The sequence below is a fragment of the Callorhinchus milii genome, unplaced genomic scaffold, assembly GCF_018977255.1.
Source record: "Callorhinchus milii isolate IMCB2004 unplaced genomic scaffold, IMCB_Cmil_1.0 Scaffold15, whole genome shotgun sequence".
NCBI classification, from domain to species: Eukaryota; Metazoa; Chordata; class Chondrichthyes; order Chimaeriformes; family Callorhinchidae; genus Callorhinchus; species Callorhinchus milii.
The window spans coordinates 9,750,641-9,768,563 of record NW_024704756.1 but is presented as its reverse complement, the minus strand read 5'-3'; the positions used below and the strand labels follow the sequence as shown (position 1 = coordinate 9,768,563).

The 17,923-nt window shown below is 37.0% G+C and overlaps 1 protein-coding gene across 3 annotated transcripts in view; it reads left to right on the top strand.

The window, feature by feature from the left end:
* klhl13 (kelch-like family member 13) overlaps positions 1-4,155 on the top strand; it is a 62,729-nt gene extending 58,574 nt beyond the window's left edge. For all 3 annotated transcript variants that reach the window (XM_007892318.2, XM_007892334.2, XM_007892308.2), the window contains 2 exons: positions 1,836-1,949; positions 2,600-4,155. In XM_007892318.2, the coding sequence (XP_007890509.2) occupies positions 1,836-1,949; positions 2,600-3,087 (602 nt within the window). In that variant the 3' untranslated portion in view covers positions 3,088-4,155. The remainder of the gene's footprint in view (positions 1-1,835; positions 1,950-2,599) is intronic.
* Positions 4,156-17,923: the final 13,768 nt, after the last annotated feature.

The window sequence follows — 17,923 nt, the reverse complement described above, 5'->3', positions numbered from 1 at the left end:
AACACACTGTAAAGTGAATTGACTGTATATTTGTGGGCGAACGCGGCAGCCAATTGCGCACAGCAATGTCCCACAAACAGTCATAGATTGAAAATGACCAATTTATTATTGTTTTTTTTTGGAAGGATTATTATTAGGCGTTATCACAGGTGACTGTCACAAATCAGTTAGATTAGTGTTTTTTGCTCATGAATTCAATCGAGTATTTACCAATTTCATACTGTATTACAGTATTCTGTTTATTGTGTATAACTTTGAGTGATTGCTTTTTCTTATTTAGTAGGCAGGATTCATGAAAGGAGATATCTATGCAATACTTATGACATTTCTTTTCATTTAGTTCTGGTGTGTGAGTGGATCGTCTAGTTAACAGAACATTGCCTTGATGGAAAGTTTTCTTGATGATATGTACAGTATTTATTAGTTTTTTTTGTAAGTTTGTCATAGCTTGTTCAGCTATGTAAGGGTAACTGTAAGGTTAATTGGTAAACTTGGATACAATATCACCCCCGACGGCGACAAAAACAGACTGGCTTGGCAGGATGCCCTTTGCTCTGTTTCCCAAGTTTGTAGCATTTTATTTATGGAAACCAGCATGTTTACAGATTTGCAGAACTTAGATTGATCTTTGCAGTACTGACACCATTCCCACTCCCTTTAAAAACAGCTGTCAATACCCACCCTCAAAAAACCTTCCTTTGACACATCTCTACTTAAACTACTGTCCGATCTCCGACGTTCCCTTTCAAGGTTCTAGAATGAGTCATTGCTTCCCAGCTTTGCTCTTTCCTCTCCTGCCACTCCCCATATGAATCTCTCCAATCTGGTTTCCATGCTGCCCATATTACAGAGACTCAATTTGACCCTTAATTGTCTTTAAACCCCACATTTGTGCCATGACCCCTGTTTTGTCTTCCCCACCTCCATAATATTGCTTGCCTCTGTCACTATCTCTTCTCTCAGGCTGCTGAGACCCCCAACAGGGTTTTCTTACATACAGATTTGACTATGCTAACTCTACTTGCGGGCCTTCCCAACTCTTCCAACTGCAGATTATTCAGAACTCTGTATCTTGTGTCTCTCCCTCACTAAGCTCCGTGAGCCTATCACCCCTGTCCTCGCCTGACTCCACTGGCTCCCCATCCCCCAGAGGATCGAGTTCAAGCTCCTTGTCCTCACTTTTAAAGCCTTTTAAGGACTTGCTCCTCCCTAGCTCTGCGACCTACAAAAACCTTGTGGAGCCAGCCATTATCCACAGGATTATACTGTTGTTTCTTTATAAAACACCCTAGCCATATTTATCACCGTTAAACAAAAAATATTGATTTTGTCAAACTTTTTTTTTGTTATTGGAATGAAGTCTAATGAGATTCCCAAAGAACTTGGGAACAAATGGCAACAGCAGCATTTGAATGGACGTAGAGTCCTGTAGCTCAGTGGTTAGAGCACTCGCTTTGCAAGTGAGAGACCTGAGTTCAATTCCAGGCAGAGGGCGAAACCTTGGGCAAGTTTCCTTACTCCACACAGAGCCTAATAATAATCCCTCCAAAACCAAAAACAGTAATAAAATTGGTCATTTTCAATCTACGACTGTTTGTGGGACATTGCTGTGCGCAATTGCTGCCGCGTTCGCCCACAAATATACAGTCAATTCACTTTACAGTGTGTTCTGTGAAGCGCTTTGGGACGTCCTCCCGACGTGAAAAGCGCTATATCAAATGCAAGGATTATTATTATTATTGAATGAAATAGTTTTGTTTTCCCGTCCCCTCCTTCCACCTGAAGCACTTACTGCATATTGTAATTGTTTCTCTTTGCAAATTTATTTACAACAGCCACTGTGGAGTGCTACAATCCAAGAAACAATGAATGGAGCTACGTGGCAAAAATGAACGAACCTCACTATGGGCATGCTGGAACGGTTTACGGTGGTTTTATGTATATTTCAGGTAAATCTTTTTGCTAGCTGACAGGTGAACAGTCAATATACTTGTAAACCAATTTTGAAGGCATTGAAACAGAAAATGTTTAAATCTTAAATGTTTACCTTCCTTCACAAATAACGGTACTATTTGCTCACTTCTTTCAATCCGTTGCCCTACCCCACACCATCCTTTTGCTCTGACACGTGCCCTTTTATAACAACAGTAAATGGGTCACCTTAACGTTTCTCTGAGCAGCATGTTTTCTTATTGATCACCTTGAATTTTCTGCAGAGACTGGCTGGAGAGTTCTGCAGATTGTTTTAAGAAATCTTACTACATGACCTTGAGGATGAGCATGATGAAATTGAGTTTAAGGAAATGTCGAAACAGATATTTTGAAAAGTAAATCTATGAATTTTTTAAAAGCATTTTATGGTCTCATAAAAGATTCTTGCAGCAATATAATATTGTTGATAGTACAATTCCAAATTAAAACCTTGAGTGGACTAGATCAAAGATTGTTTTAGTCAAAAACTAGATTTTTTAAAAAAGATAAACATTTATTGTAATCCCAAGAGGAATACATTGATTGCCTCTTTGTTACTTATCTGAACGAAGTAACTTAAAAAAAATAAATGTACTCTAACAATTTAGGTTTTGTTTCTATACAATAGGAGGGATTACACATGATACTTTCCAAAAGGAACTCATGTGCTTCGACCCAGATGCAGACAAATGGACGCAGAAAGCTCCAATGACCACTGTTCGAGGTCTTCACTGCATGTGCACTGTTGCGGACCGTCTCTATGTCATTGGGGGAAACCACTTCAGAGGAACCAGTGATTATGACGATGTCTTGAGCTGTGAGTTCTACACGCCTGCCCTGGACCAGTGGACCCCAATTGCAGCCATGTTGCGTGGACAGAGTGATGTAGGTGTTGCAGTCTTTGAACACAAGATCTATGTTGTGGGAGGCTATTCTTGGAATAATCGCTGTATGGTGGAAATAGTACAGAAATATGACCCAGAGAAAGATGAATGGCAGAAGGTCTTTGATCTCCCAGAATCACTGGGAGGGATCAGGGCCTGCACTCTGACAGTATTCCCACCTGAGGAAAACACTGGATCACCATCCAGAGAGTCACCTCTCTCTGCACCTTAGACAAGGAAAACTGCTCTACCTTCAACCCTATACAGAACTCATTTGCACAGCATCATAATTGATATCAAAGATTAACTGCCTATTTTTGCTTCGTATCTATTTCTAGGCAGTGACCTATGACTATAATTACAAAAACAGTGGATTGAGTTCTTTGTGCGGTTCTGTTGCCATTGGTTGTTCACCTGTTGCAAGAAAGGCATAAGAATATATGTGTCAAACAATGAACTTTGTCTGAAAAAGTTTAGCGATTTTACTGTTATACAGTGTTTTTTTTTGTTTTGGACAGTATAATGCTGTGGCCCTATTGCTATATTCATTTCAAAACAGCTCATTAACTAACCCATGAATGCATTTCCATTATCTTGGGCTTCATTACATCTGAAATAGTTCAATACAGTAAATTTAGATATGGCAAAACTGCCTGCATTGTGAAATTAAAACGGAAAATGTACCAAGGTGCCAATAGGGATGTTAAGGCGAAAGATAGGTTAACATTTTAATGTAGCTAACCAGAAGAGTTAACTTACTTTTCTCTCTGCCTCCGATTGGCCTGTGGTGCATTTTCAGCATACTTTTTAGTTTTTAATTCAGATTTGCAGCATTCGCAGTTACTCTTTTCATCTCAGACTGTATTGTGCTTATTTTCCATTAAAATGTTGACCTGAACTAATTGAATGCTTCAGCTGTTTGAAATTAAGGGATGGACCTTGCTTCTCAGTTTCTATTTAAGTGCAGTGCGGTGCTGAGGACTTGGATTCCAGAATGCAATATTTGTGCAACCATCTCTTTATCTATATTGAATTTTAAAAGATAAGGACTTATTTTGTTTTTGCATCTTTCAATGTGACTTAATTCAAATATTTACCAGCTGACCAAATAACCATCATCAACTCTAGCCTTCTCCTTTGTTTGCTATATAGATCAACACTGTGCTGCGACTCCCTTCTGTACATCTTGGTTAATGAGGTTATTTAGCACAACGTGCAGCTTCAGCAGGAGTGCTGCTGCAGCTCAGTGGATTTGAACTATGACGCTCAACATTTTGTTCAATAAAAAATTTAACTGAAACAACTAAGCCTTCATTTTTTTTTCTAATTTGCACCGTTACTAAATGACCATTGAAGCATGCTGGGCTAAGCATATGAAATGTATATAGCTCACTCTGTGTAACTTTTGCCTTCAAACCGATGATCGTTCTCATTAAAACAACACTTTTTAAGGATTATACTTGAGATTAATGTGAACCATTTTACAAATAGGTACAAAGTCCTAATTTATATGAGAATGGTCATTTTATTCTTGATTAAAGAATACTAAGCGATGTGTAGGATAATGAGAAAGAAAATCTATTTAGGTGGTTGTATAAATTTTAAGTTAAACAGCAAGGGTTTCATTTAAATGTTTTAATTTTACAACTATGTCATAAATTTACAAGATATAAAGATTTAGCATGTAAACAGAATGATGGCAAGCCAGAATTACATGGGGGATAAAAGCTGTTGAATAACATTGCAGTAGAGATATCTCGTACAAGTCCTAACTTTCCAAACGCCCAGAGCCATCCATTCCTCTTCCATGAGAATTATAAAATAAAACTCCAGATATTTGGCAATTTAAGCCCAATGTAAGCATCTGAAATCAGGAGACATTGTGTTGGATAATAGAAGGAAGACTGAGGGATAGGAGTAAGTGTGATGGAAAGAGTGAAGCAGCTTTGATGAGAAGTATAGTGTTCTCAAGTTGATGGTACAAATGCACAGATTGGGTGAGTTGTGATAGTGTGAAGGGGAAGAGGTAAGTGGAGCTGACAGTGGTGGGTACAGCAATGAATGCATAAAAATTAGATTGGAATTTTAAGAATTGTTGTTAAAGATTTCATAGCAGATGGTGGACCATATTTATTAAAATAAAATAAAATGGCACAAAGAAGTGGGAGTCTCCAGTCTTAAGTTAACAAAAATAAAATGCTTTTTAGCCTTTTTTAAAATTAGAATTGTGAAAGTTTTGTTTTAACATCTTAAGTGCCAGAGCATTTCCACTTCGTAACTAAGTGGACAAACTATGTATATGTATAATAATAATCCTTGCATTTGATTATAGCACCTTATCACGTCTTTGAGACGTCTCAAAGCGCTTCACAGAATATACTGTAAAGTGTATTGACTGTATATATGTAATGATGAAACCTGTCGCCAGTTGTGAAAGATTAAGGAACCTTGCTTTGCACTGTGTTACTATGGGGCAATTTTTATTGCGTTGTTTGTGGAAAAGCATACCAGCCTCAAAGTTACCAAGAAAATAATTAACAAGCAACCGCGTAAAGCTTTATATGTGCATTAAAAATATAAAGCTATGCTCTTTGGCAAATGCCAGTCCAAGAGCAGGGGATGACTTTGCTATGTTGGTGAGGCAGTCAAGTAAAGCATTAAACAACACCTCCAGTACAGAAATACGTTTTAAAATGAAAAATTTATGTTTCTTTATTTTGGTCAAATTCGTACCCTGTGTACACAAAGTAATAGAGAACCAATCCTGATTTAATCAATCATAGATTTAAGATCTTCCTCCCGTATAAGCTGAAATATTCTACTGTTTATTAATATATGGTTTAATATACTTGACACAGAATTTGCCCTAATCATCTACTATAGTTTTATCTTAACAGAAGAAATATCTTGCAAACAGCAATATTGCTCATTGCTGTTCAGTAGTATCTCCTGCAATTCACAGGTTTTGAAACATTTTGAAGGGATTTTGAGGAGGGAGGAATTTGCTGAAAATATTTCACAGCCTCTACATTATTTTGAAGTTTGTTTCAGAGAACAAAGGAAATTTAAAATAATCCTTGCATTTGATATAGTGCCTTTCACGTCGTCGAGATGTCTCAAAGCACTTCACAGGATATACTGTAAAGTGGATTGACTGTGTATTTTGTGAGTGAAATATCATGTAGGTGGTCATCTATCGACTTGAGAACTAACTAATGGAGTCATCTTGGTCATTTCAATGACTTCAGTCACGCGAGTTGTATGGAAGTATGTTTTACATGAGGAATACCACTTCTGGAGGCTTTTAATGGGGTTTCTGAATTTTGAGCTTTTATGACCCTGTACTGAGTAAACTGAAAATGTAAACTGCTGTATTAATACAAATTAAATATACGTAATATTAACTATTGCTTACTACCAGTTTCATTCAAAAGGAATAAAACAACAGGCGGAGTCGTTATTCTGCCTACAAATGCAACCCTTTTTTTCCCAAATATAAGAGGTTTGCCCTTTTTTAAAAATTAAAAGCATTTCCACATTCATTTCTGCATCACTTCCAAATACACACATGAATAAATTATTCCATCCCCTTTCAGTTCTTCTACATTGCACACTCATCCCTTGCTTAGATAAAAAGCAAATAACCTGCTTCCTGGTATCCACCAATGAATCACTCTAGTTTACTCTCTCCTCCACTTTGCCTTCCTTGCATGGCCTGGTTAAGACAGAGAGTGCAAGATGTCTGCTCAAACTATAGCTTTGTATTGCAAACTTGAATCCTTTGCCGCATTGAAACACCAATACAAACTTTTTCTTTAAAAAAAATTGCACTTTAATTTAGATTTACTGTTATTTTCTTAACAATCTAAAGCATCCACAAATTGACAAATTATTCAGCCTTAATTTTGAAAACAGTTTTCTGAAAAAATTAAGAATTTGTCAAATTCTGGATGTGTTGAAATGCTAAATAAATAGAGCAAATCTCAACGTTTTCCTCCCCAGATATTTCTCATTTGTATGTACAGCGTATTGTTAAATCTTTTATCATTAATACAGTTGACTTGAATAAATGTAAGTTTTGCAGTTTTAGTTGTAAATTGACCCAGATCTGTTTTTTGAATGCGACTGCATTCAAATTTGGATTTGATTTATTACAGGCTGGCTTGCCTGAAATCTGAGAGTTTCCATTTTCTCAGGAATTGCTGATGCAGATTGTTCTGAAAAGAAAACTAGAATATATATTCACCCATTCTCACCACTTGTAAAATATATATTTTATAAAATGAGAATAATTTTCACCCAATTCTGTTCTCTCCGAAACAGGTGACCTTTAGAAAATAGTGGTTTGGTTGTTGCATCCAAATGTTACAATTAGCATTTAGTAATTAATGAGCCCTAAGATCCACATGCTAATTTTCACATTTAGGTTTTAGGTTATTGCTAAATCATTTATTCTAATGTACTCTTTGTGGTTTCTTCTGACGATCTAGTTTTCTACTTTTTCCCTAATGGTAACTGCTGAAATATGGCTGAGGTCAGTTGGTAAAATGTGCAGGACATTTAAAACTCATCTAAATGTGTTATCAATAAAACCTATATATTATCGTTGAACCAGAAATAATCATGCATTATTAAAACAATACCTGGCTCAGTTACAAAGCGTTGTGATCAACCTAAATGTTTAAATCACATGTGGCCTTTTTTAAACTAATGCAGACCAGAAAATGAAACCTGCCCATAAATCTGAAATCCATTGTGCTGACGCATGTACAATTTGATTTTTAAAATGCATTTCTTCAGCCAGAATCTTAACAGCAGCCAAAGCAAGTAGGGGAATGTTGTACAAAACTGCTCAGGACTGCAAGGGTACTTATCAGGGATTCTTAACTTGCTAGAATAAAATAAATTTTTTTAGAGGAGCCAAACCACAGCTGTTGAACTTGAATGAAAATTCTGTCAAATCTAAAACAGATGTGTAAACTTTTAAATGCAAGGGAACTGCTGTCATTCACAAGCATTTTGTAAATATCAGAGAGAGACTGAGACGTGATCAAATACCTGGAAACAAGCTTTGTGTGACTCTGTTAGTTGTAGAAAAATATGAATCTTATTGCTCTTTGTTAGTTAGCCTCTTGGGAAAATTGTCAGATGGAATGTGCTATGATAATCTGCTTTTAAAAGTTTGAGTCTGTTCATCGCCTCCCCATACGTCGAAGAGTGGAAAATGCCTTTATTTTGCTTTCTTATTTCTTTATAATTTAATGTCAGAAAGGAGTACTGATGGTGACTCTGTCTCTCTAAGACTTAAATGTCAGAGACTTGCTTTTAGCAGTAAGTTCCAGCATTGCTTTTTGGTTTCTCGGATCATTTTATACTTTTCTGAGGGATCTCTCAACCAATGATGAAATTGGGGCCTTAATATCCTGCGTTTGGGAGGAAGAAATCAACCAACCAGAAAAATGAGTGAATGTGCCTTTGGGAAAAGAGGAGAGAATGGTTCCACTCGTTTTTGTTGCTTGACTTTATCTATGTTGAATGAATGAGGAACCATCATAATTCGAAAATACTTTTCTGATCTAAACTTATTAATTTAAATCTTTGGGAGATTTAGCAGGGTTCTTTTGTAGTTCTGAAAGTTTATAAATTGAACCATTTCAGCTTTTTTAATCATGATGAGGGATCTCAGAGGTGATGACTAAAAGAAAACTTTGCCACAATCAAGCACTCCCAGGTCAAATATAGAATGGACTGGGTAGAGTAAATGTTCCTCTGTCCAGGCACAAGCAAATCCGATCTCAGACATGCAGTTTCTATTGCAGAAGTTTAAATGTTTAATTTTCCAAACCAGCCTATGTGGGATTGCTAAATAACCCAAAATGTGCGCTGAATAATGGTTGGTATTGTAAGGTATGACCAAGGAAAGTGGGTTAAAACTGAATTTCCTGGTGCCAGCAAAAATAATGGTTTACCTCACTTTATAGGTGCCACGGTTGAACAGTTATGGTGTTTAGCCAAGAAAAATGGATTCAAATTAAACTACATATGATCCAAAACATTGCGGTTGGATCTGTCTGAAAATGTAACGAGAGTATATTTCCAAAGGAGTTCCGAACAATTGTATTTCTTATTGCTGTTGCCTTTCAGGTTTGGATGCTATATTTTGGCCAGTTACAAAGGTTAGTCCCATTCCTGAAATGAGCAGAGCAACAACTTGAATCATTATTCATAGGTTTATGAAACATTATCCTGGGAACTTAGCTTCACTTTGATTAATTTGCTCCATCATTTTATTGTTTGCTCTAGCCTTGGTTGAATGATCAGAAGGAGATGGGAATCCATGTGTTTTGTTCCAGTAAATCTTCAGGCTGTTTAATTATACAGGTACAAGATTAACATATGTGCAGGAAACTAAAGAAGATAAGGAAATTCGATCACTGGATGCTAATCTTTTTCCCTGCTGAAAATCTCACATATACCAATAATGTGTAGACACCAGGTGAGAGCGGAATTGGGTCAGTTGTGATGCATGTATTTCACAGGTAAATAGTCTGCTAATTATGAAGTATGGTCACTGGGGCAAGATACTGGAATCATACCCTAACACGCTTGCAGGCAAAAATGCTGTAGGAAATAAATGAAAACACTGTGTGGCACGTTCACTGTGATATAGCACTACTGCAATATTCTTACAACTGTTAATCTCTCACCCTCACCCCACCTTATTTGTACGGTTTAGATGCTGCACGCATTCGCACAACATGGATGTAGTGCGTGCTTACTAAGATTCATGTCGGAGTAGGCAAGAAACATCGCAAAACAATATTGTTCATAACATCGCTGTTGTCATTCAGTCTGCCGAGAGATCCAAGAGGGCTCAATCAATAGAAATATAATCAAATGTTAGCTTCACCTAAATTCCATGTCTGCATTATAAAGGATTGGTTATTGATTAGCTTTCACACCAAGCCTTTCTCTCCCATCCTTCCACCCCCACCTTGATCCTCGAGATTTGGGGATTTTTGAGACAATATCTGAACGATTTAATGCATTTAAAAGCCGTTGTTGCACAAGGTGTGTGTTTCTATAATGGAGCATTGGTAACTAGGTCATTGCATGGCCTCTTTATGAATAGTGTTGACTTTTCAGTTGAAATGAAACTCTTGGAATGCTCTTTCCCTACTTGGCAGCCAATTAGATGCCATTATTTTAATGAAGTATGTTCTAAACCTCGCTGTGCAAATCTGCTCAGTTGCTCCTCACGAAGCTACCATCCTGATGTGACAAGCTCTGTGTCCTGTCACACTCTGTGTTGTCCGATCAATCCCATTACCCAGACTGAAATGATTCGGAATCCACTGCAAACAACCCAGCCTTTAAAAGCAATTTTGTTTTGTGAACCCACAGTACGTAAATGAAATCTTAATGGCTCTGAAAATTTGTAGAATTTAAGGAATATTATATTTTTAAGATATTTAGATTGAAATTTTACACAAACTTTTCAACAGGTAAGAAGCCGCTTGATCTTGGAGTTCTTTTGTTTAGAAATGTTAAGAATTAAAGAAAACTGGAACGTTAATCTCTGTGCAGACACAAGATGCATTCACACACAAATGGAGCGGAAAGATTACCCTTTTATGAGACTACACATGCCACTTGCACCCTCCTGTGCTGGAAAGCAATTATCCCAGGATTGAACATTTCCTTCATGTTTGCAGTTTGCTGTGACCAAACAATTATTTTCATAGGGGCTGCAGTTTTTGAATGCTCTTTGTATAGCTCTTTATGTAATTATTCTGCTATTGTTTACAGCCCTGTTTAAAATGCCTTGCATTGATTTCTAAATTTGAATTTGGCATGGTAAGTTATTCATAATAAAATTCTGATGGGCTCAGAATCGTGTACCAGCATTGAGGAGCAGAGTCTATCTTCATTATTTTACGTTATCAAAAGTGTAATATAACGAATCACAAGTATATACCTCTATTGCAATTTTTGACAAACCAAAGTGCACTTCACTTGTTTTTCCTTGTATCAAACCACCAATAACGAACACTTTTTCCTTCAGAGAATGAACACTTTCCCCTTCAGTATCATCTAACTGAATAAGGCCTCTGGTTAATCTATGTATAAAATTACCAAACTCTTTATAGATATTCAGAAAGAGATACGTACTTGGAATGACAAATTCTCCACATTCTCCAGAGAATCCAATTTAGCCTCAAGTTACTTCAGCAACATTCTAACATGAGATTACTTTGACACTTTAGATTTAGAAGAGCGTGTATCTTCCAATCAACGGAAATGTTTGAGATCATGTTTAGAACATCTCTAAGCACAAAGTTGAGGAGGCATCAGGACATTGACCTAAGTAAGGTTTCATTGGAGCTTAACTGGCTCCAAGGTGATATGCCCTGATACTGCTTGAAATTATTGTGGCGAATTGACGTTGTAGTTTGGGGTTTGCAATGTATTGTACATACAGGTATGGACATAAATCCCACGAATGCAATCTGAAAAATCAACTTTATTAGCAATGTTCCATCATTTAATGTGACGTTTTAGCAAGTTTAGCAGGAGCAAGAGGCACACTAGTCGATGAGATATTGAAATGACATAAAACTAGTTTACTGATAGACACATTTCGAAAGTATGCTGTAGCAGAGCAGTTAGTTTGTTAGTTGTTTTTTAATTGCAAACAGTAAATCTTTCTCAGGGATTGCTATAATACACAAATACATTGCATCACGCACTACACGCAGGTGTATATGCTGTGGTAGTTTATTGCTGGAGGACTGGCAGGGATGAGTTGGGCTGCCTGAGAATTGCCATTGAGAAATGGTCGTTTCTCATGCCACCCAGTGAAGTGTTCCAGTGATATAATAATCCATAGCTGCAGTGGGTCAGTCAGATGTTACAGTTATCATTGCTATAGAAACCCTTGTTTTTACACTACGTTTGGCATTGGTCTTGTACCAAGGTATTTATTGTGAACGGTCACCTCCCCTCTTCCTCTGCCCCTGGCTCGGGGTCAGACTCCACCACTATCAAGCGCACCAGGACACTACCCCGCGTGAAAGCCGCTATATAAATGCAAGTTGTTGTTCTTGTGCTGCCGCTGCAATTACAGAGCAGTGTAGCCCTACTGGTGATGGCTCAATCTCTCAAATGTCAGCATAAGCCAGACTCTTTGCAAGATGATTCTTTCCAACAACAGCCAGGGCCAGAACATCTGCCTTTTACTTGTTTGGGTTAAGTAATTATCCCTATTCTCTCCTTTACTAATTAATACAAAGAGCTGGACGTCTCTTTAGCTCTTTTCAGTTAGTAGCAGTGGAAGAGTCTGGTTTAAAAAACACTGTGAGTGCACTTTAAATTACATACATGGAGCTCTGCCACCCTCCCTTTAGTGACACGAAAGGGCACTGCCTGCTTGCATTGCTGTACAAATGATGTCAGTGGTACTGTCAAGCACAGTATTAAACAGTTGCAGCTGGCATTTTACCTCAAAAATAACCTTTGCGAAGAACCAAAAATCACAAATTGGATTTCTGTGACTCCAGGCTGTTTTCACTGTGAAATTGCCCCAAATCCAAACGCCATCTGTAATAATATTTAAATCTTTACCATATAATCTCTTCTTGCCGAAGATTAAAATGACAAATTTGAATTATCTCTCCAATTTATTGTCTATGAGTAAAACTTATGAAAGATTATTTTTCACCATGATATTTTTAAATATGACCTTATTTTGGCACATTACCAATTACCTTTAAAACAATCCGATAATAAAACTCCTAATGAAGCTCAATGGAGCTGACACATGTTAGATGTGTAGCATTATTCATTAGTTCCTATAGAAGAGTATGTAAAACAATGAGAAAGTATTTATATTTAGTATTTAAACTTGAAGCTAAGTAGCCTATGTCAATACTGAAAATTGTGGAGGATACTTTCCACAAAACAGTCTTGTTTACATTTATCTGGAAATACAATAAATACTGATATGAAAGGGGTTGAGGAAGATTGAAAGGAGCAAGATTTTATTATAGGCCTGTGGCATATTGGATTTAGGAAGGCTTGATGTTCACATTTACTGCTTGAATTGAGAAAGCTTTCGATCCTTACTGAGTGCTCTTCGAGTAAAAAATAATTGGCAAGATAAAGCTAAATGATATTTGTTCCATCCACTAACGCTGTTTAGATTCAATATTCTGATTGAAGAAACCATAAATTTTAGTGAACAGTTAAGAATAGGTACAAAGTTGTACATGGAGGGAACTTCAAGTTGGCTTGAAGCCTGAACAGTAATTCAGTGTAAGCTCCAAAAATTTGCTTCAGGCTTAAGCCAGTCCTTCATGCTGGATACCAGTGTGTGAAAGGATTGGGTTTGTAGCCTCAGGATATTGGTCAGCTCATTTTCATAAATAAAAATCTAAGTGGAATTTTATTATTTAGGAATTCATAACATTAAAAAAATGAGGATCTTAAATTCTTCAGCAAAATGTGAGCAGTGTGTGGGTATTGGGAGATTTGCTGCAAGTTGTGACTGCAAATAGTGACATTCCATCAGTGTTCTACATGTGTATTCACCTCAAGGCATGAATGCATTGATTTAAAAAAACACAAACTAGTGCTGCTCAGTGCAGAGAGTGAAAGTGAAGAAAGGCAGCTCATTCTGCACATCTGTATAATGTACACAGATGTAAGAAAACCATGCACAATTCCAAGAAAATGTTTTTGGCAAGTTTTTTTTATTTGAAATGCGATTACATGTGATATGATTACATTAACATATATCAGTACTTTACATGTGTACAACATTATTGTGCTGGAAATGGCACTGAACTCATCTGATTTTCGCCTTCTGCCAACAAGAGCAGCAAAATTACATTTATACAAAGTGCCTTCCACTCCAGAAGGATGTCCCAAGATGCTGGACAGTTAAGGGTTTGCACCTGAGCTGGGGTTGGAATCAAGAGGCGGGTGGGGCGGGGAGGGGATGAGAGCGTGGCAAATAATAGAAGAGTTGCCAAAGATTGTTTCATGAAGACAGTGCCTCTTTAAACATAAGTTTTGCATTGTTTGGATTCTGGAATGGTTCCCGTTGATTGGAAGATCGCAAACGTAACACGGCTATTTAAGAAGGGTGGGAGACAAAAAATAGGGAACTAGAGACCAATTAGCCTGACATTGATGGTAGGAAAAATTCTTGAGTCTATAATCAGGGATGTCATTGTGGGACACTTAGAAAGTCATAATATGATTAGGCAGTCAGCACAGGTTTATGAAAGGGAAATCGTGAGATCGATCGATTTTTAAAAACTAAAGGGATTAAGGGATATGGGGATAGGGCGGGTAAATGGAATTAGGTTAGAAGATCAGCCATGATCTTATTTTAATAATGGCGGGGCAGGCTCGAGGGGCCAAATGGCCTACTCCTGCTCCTATTTCTTATGTTCTTACATATAGTGGGTTTTGCGGTGGGTGCTGCTCCAAGTGAGAGAAGAGCTAACTAATGAAGTCAATATTTTTAATCTGTTATCTGTAAGTTTCTATTTATTCTGCAGTTAAATTACATTTCCTGAGGGTAATTCAATTGGTTTACTCTCATATTTCAATTAAAGTATTTTCAAAGTGAAAAAATGATTAGGAAAGTTGACAAAAAGCCAGGAAAAGTACTTTTTGTCAACATCCCCAGCGACTTAGCAGTTGAAAGTGTGATACTAATTACTATTGTAATGTGAAAGCAAAAATAAATATTTATTAGCAAAGGTAATAGATTTCAGTTTTCTGAATTTTTTTGCTGTTAACTAAATAATTATTTTAAAATGGGCCAAGTTACAAGGTGTATCTGGGGAGGATGTAGAGCCAAGTTTTGCAAAATATGTCAAATATGTCAAATATTTCACGTTTGAGGAAAAAATAAATACGGCTGTGCATCATAACATTTACCTGCGTCATTGTCTTATCACCTTGAAGTATTCAAGTCTTTTACGAATGATTTTACTTCAATTTATTAGGGAGACTAAAGCAATCAAAGTTGACCTTTACTGACATGACTTGGCACTTGAATCTATAAAGTGGCTGATAGCGAAATGATTATTTTTCTAAGCGAATGTCAATCAATTGTTTTCGGGGCAAATGGCATCTCCAGTGAATTAGTTGATAGCACGAAAGGCACAGCCAAGTGTCAGATTTCCCCTCACTACTTTCAAGCATGGAGATCAGTCACTGAGATACTTTTATTTCCTCAGTGCAATGGGAAATGCTGAAATATTCTAAAATGAATAAGGAATTTGGCTTTGAAATTAAATTTCTATGTGTAGAATATAGGAGACATTCCCAAGCGTGAGGTTGTACTGCAGTTGTATATTGGTGTGCTTTGTTGGGTAATATTTCATGTGTATAATTGTAATAAAGAGTAGGTATCAAATCAAAAAATGTAATTCTTCATTTAAAGTGTCTACAATACGCAACATATTAAAACCTCTGATATCTAAGAATAAAATTATAGGTGTAATATAATAACCTTGTGAGTGCTAAACTCCACAAACATCATCCCAGTCCTTGCCAAGCTTCACTGGTAATTGCAGAATAGATCGATTTTCAAGATCCTCACGTTCTCATACAAATCACTTCATGCCCTGACACTCTCCGACCTGTTCCATCATTGGCAGCCATGCTTTCAGCCACTTCACCCCAAAACTGTAGAACTCTCTGCTCAATCTACTTTCTCCCCTCCTTTTCCGTCTTCAAATCACACCTGAAGTCCTTCCTCTTCCACTTCTATGATCTCTCCACTCTCCAAGATGCTCCGCCATGTGAACAGCGCTAAGTAAATGAAAGTTGTTATTTTTTGTTGAGCAGCAATAGCTTCTTCAGGAAAATCTTTTTACAACAATACAATATTAAATTGTAGCTATTGAATATAGCTAATTCAAAAATTTTCGCATTATTGCTTAATCCTGAATTCTATAATAGTGAACGGTTCTGATTTGGCTCTGTAATTATCTGTGCAAATGTCGATGCTAAGGAACAGTATTATTGGACAGAACCCAATATCTAGGTGCACAGATAGCCTTTTTAAAGTAAAGGTCTACTGCCGAGGAGATATGCAAAATCATCGCTCCACTGCAGTGAAGAGGAGCTCACCACCAAAACTACCTGCTTTGAAACCTGGCAGTGACAAATTCAACATTTCATAACTGATTCAATTATTGTAACAAATCCATTATGTAACATGATATTTTTCAACCCTTGCTTGAAATGAAAAGGGTAAAAAACAGGATAAAGGCATGATATTACAGCACCCACAGAAATGCAATCGTATTACAAACTGATTGTGATCAGAATTAACAAAGAAATCAGTTTATCCCCCTTTAATCAATACTCTCAAAATTACCCATTTCCCAGTTGATTCTTTTTTCCCCTGCAGTGCTTTGGTTAAAGGGATCCCATTGCAATGAAACACAATTTAAATGGTAACTACTTCTAAAAGCATAAGTGTCGTAATTAGAAATATATTGCTGTTTTGACATGGTGTGGTCATTTAACAGTAAGCTACTAAAACATATCCAATTTTATATATGTTAATATTATAATTGGTTGCTTGTACTTAGCTGAAATTATGATGACATTTTGATGGTTAGTAGTTATTGCAATTAACTGAAGTTTGTATTTTCTGTGTATTTGTGTGAAGGAGTGAGATAGAGAAAGTACTGCTTAATGCTAAATCAATGTCTGTGCTACTGCATAATCGGTACACTAAACCACCAAATTGGCTTGTAAGCACTTTTGCATCCTACACATCATCCTCCCAATTATGGTCATGAATCTTCACTATTGATCTTTTGTTTTCTTGGTTTTTCCTTTTATTTCTATTCGCTGATATAACCATTCATATTTTTTTCGGATGTCCTGCAGGGTGCTTCAGTTGATGGCAAAGGTTTCAGCAAACTAAATGACATTATGTCAATGACTGCTTTAACTCTTGTGCAAACCATTTATTTTTGTAACTTTGCTATGACAACAGGAAACATACTGCCATAATGTTATTCTTACTAGACCAATTTTATACTCTTTTTTTTCAATGTCTCCCTTTACCGATTATTTTGTGGAGTCCTGTAGCTCAGTGGTTAGAGCACTCGCTTTGCAAGTGAGAGACCTGAGTTCAATTCCAGGCAGAGCGAAACCTTGGGCAAGTTTCCTTACTCCACACGCCTAATAATAATCCCTCCAAAAACCAAAAACAATATAATTAACTTGGTCATTTTCAATCTACGACTGTTTGTGGGACACTGCTGTGCGCAATTGGCTGCCGCGTTCGCCCACAAATATACAGTCAATTCACTTCACAGTGTGTTCTTTGAAGCGCTTTGGGACGTCCTCCCGACGTGAAAAGCGCTATATCAAATGCAAGGATTATTATTATTATTACTCTTTCTTTTCCTGAGGGTGCTGATTCATACTGAAGTTCAATCCCATAAGCACTGAAGACACGACACCCAATATCTTTCTCCAGTAACCTGTGACTCCAGGCTATTTGGAAGCATCTGAGTCAATCTGATCCGGCCTCCTACATACACCCACTTTACAGCAAGGGAGGAAGATATTTCTATGTTTTGTTTAGGTGTATTGCTCAGCTGTCTTTTGAAATTATTATCATGGATTAAGGTAAACTGTAGGCAGAGTGAGCATTCCAAAAACAAACATCCACATTCTGTGCACAAACATAGAAGAGTTTATCCTCCAATTATGCTTCCCCCACCTCGCTCCCCCAAAGCTTGGCTCCCAGTGAATTTAAATGCTTTGAGATATCTTCCCAACGTGAAAGCCACTATATAAATGTAAATTGTTTATCCAGCTATTCGTATCAAAATAAATTCTGCAGAATACATAGAAAAAGTTATTGGTATCTAAGTATTTTTTCCCAGTACTGTCTTCTCTCATTGACAATTCTGACGATACAACAGATCCTGCACATGTGGATACATGTGTCAAAATGTTAAATTGTACAGTTGACCACGATTAGTTTCATCAAGTTCCCATGCACACTGGTAAAAATACAA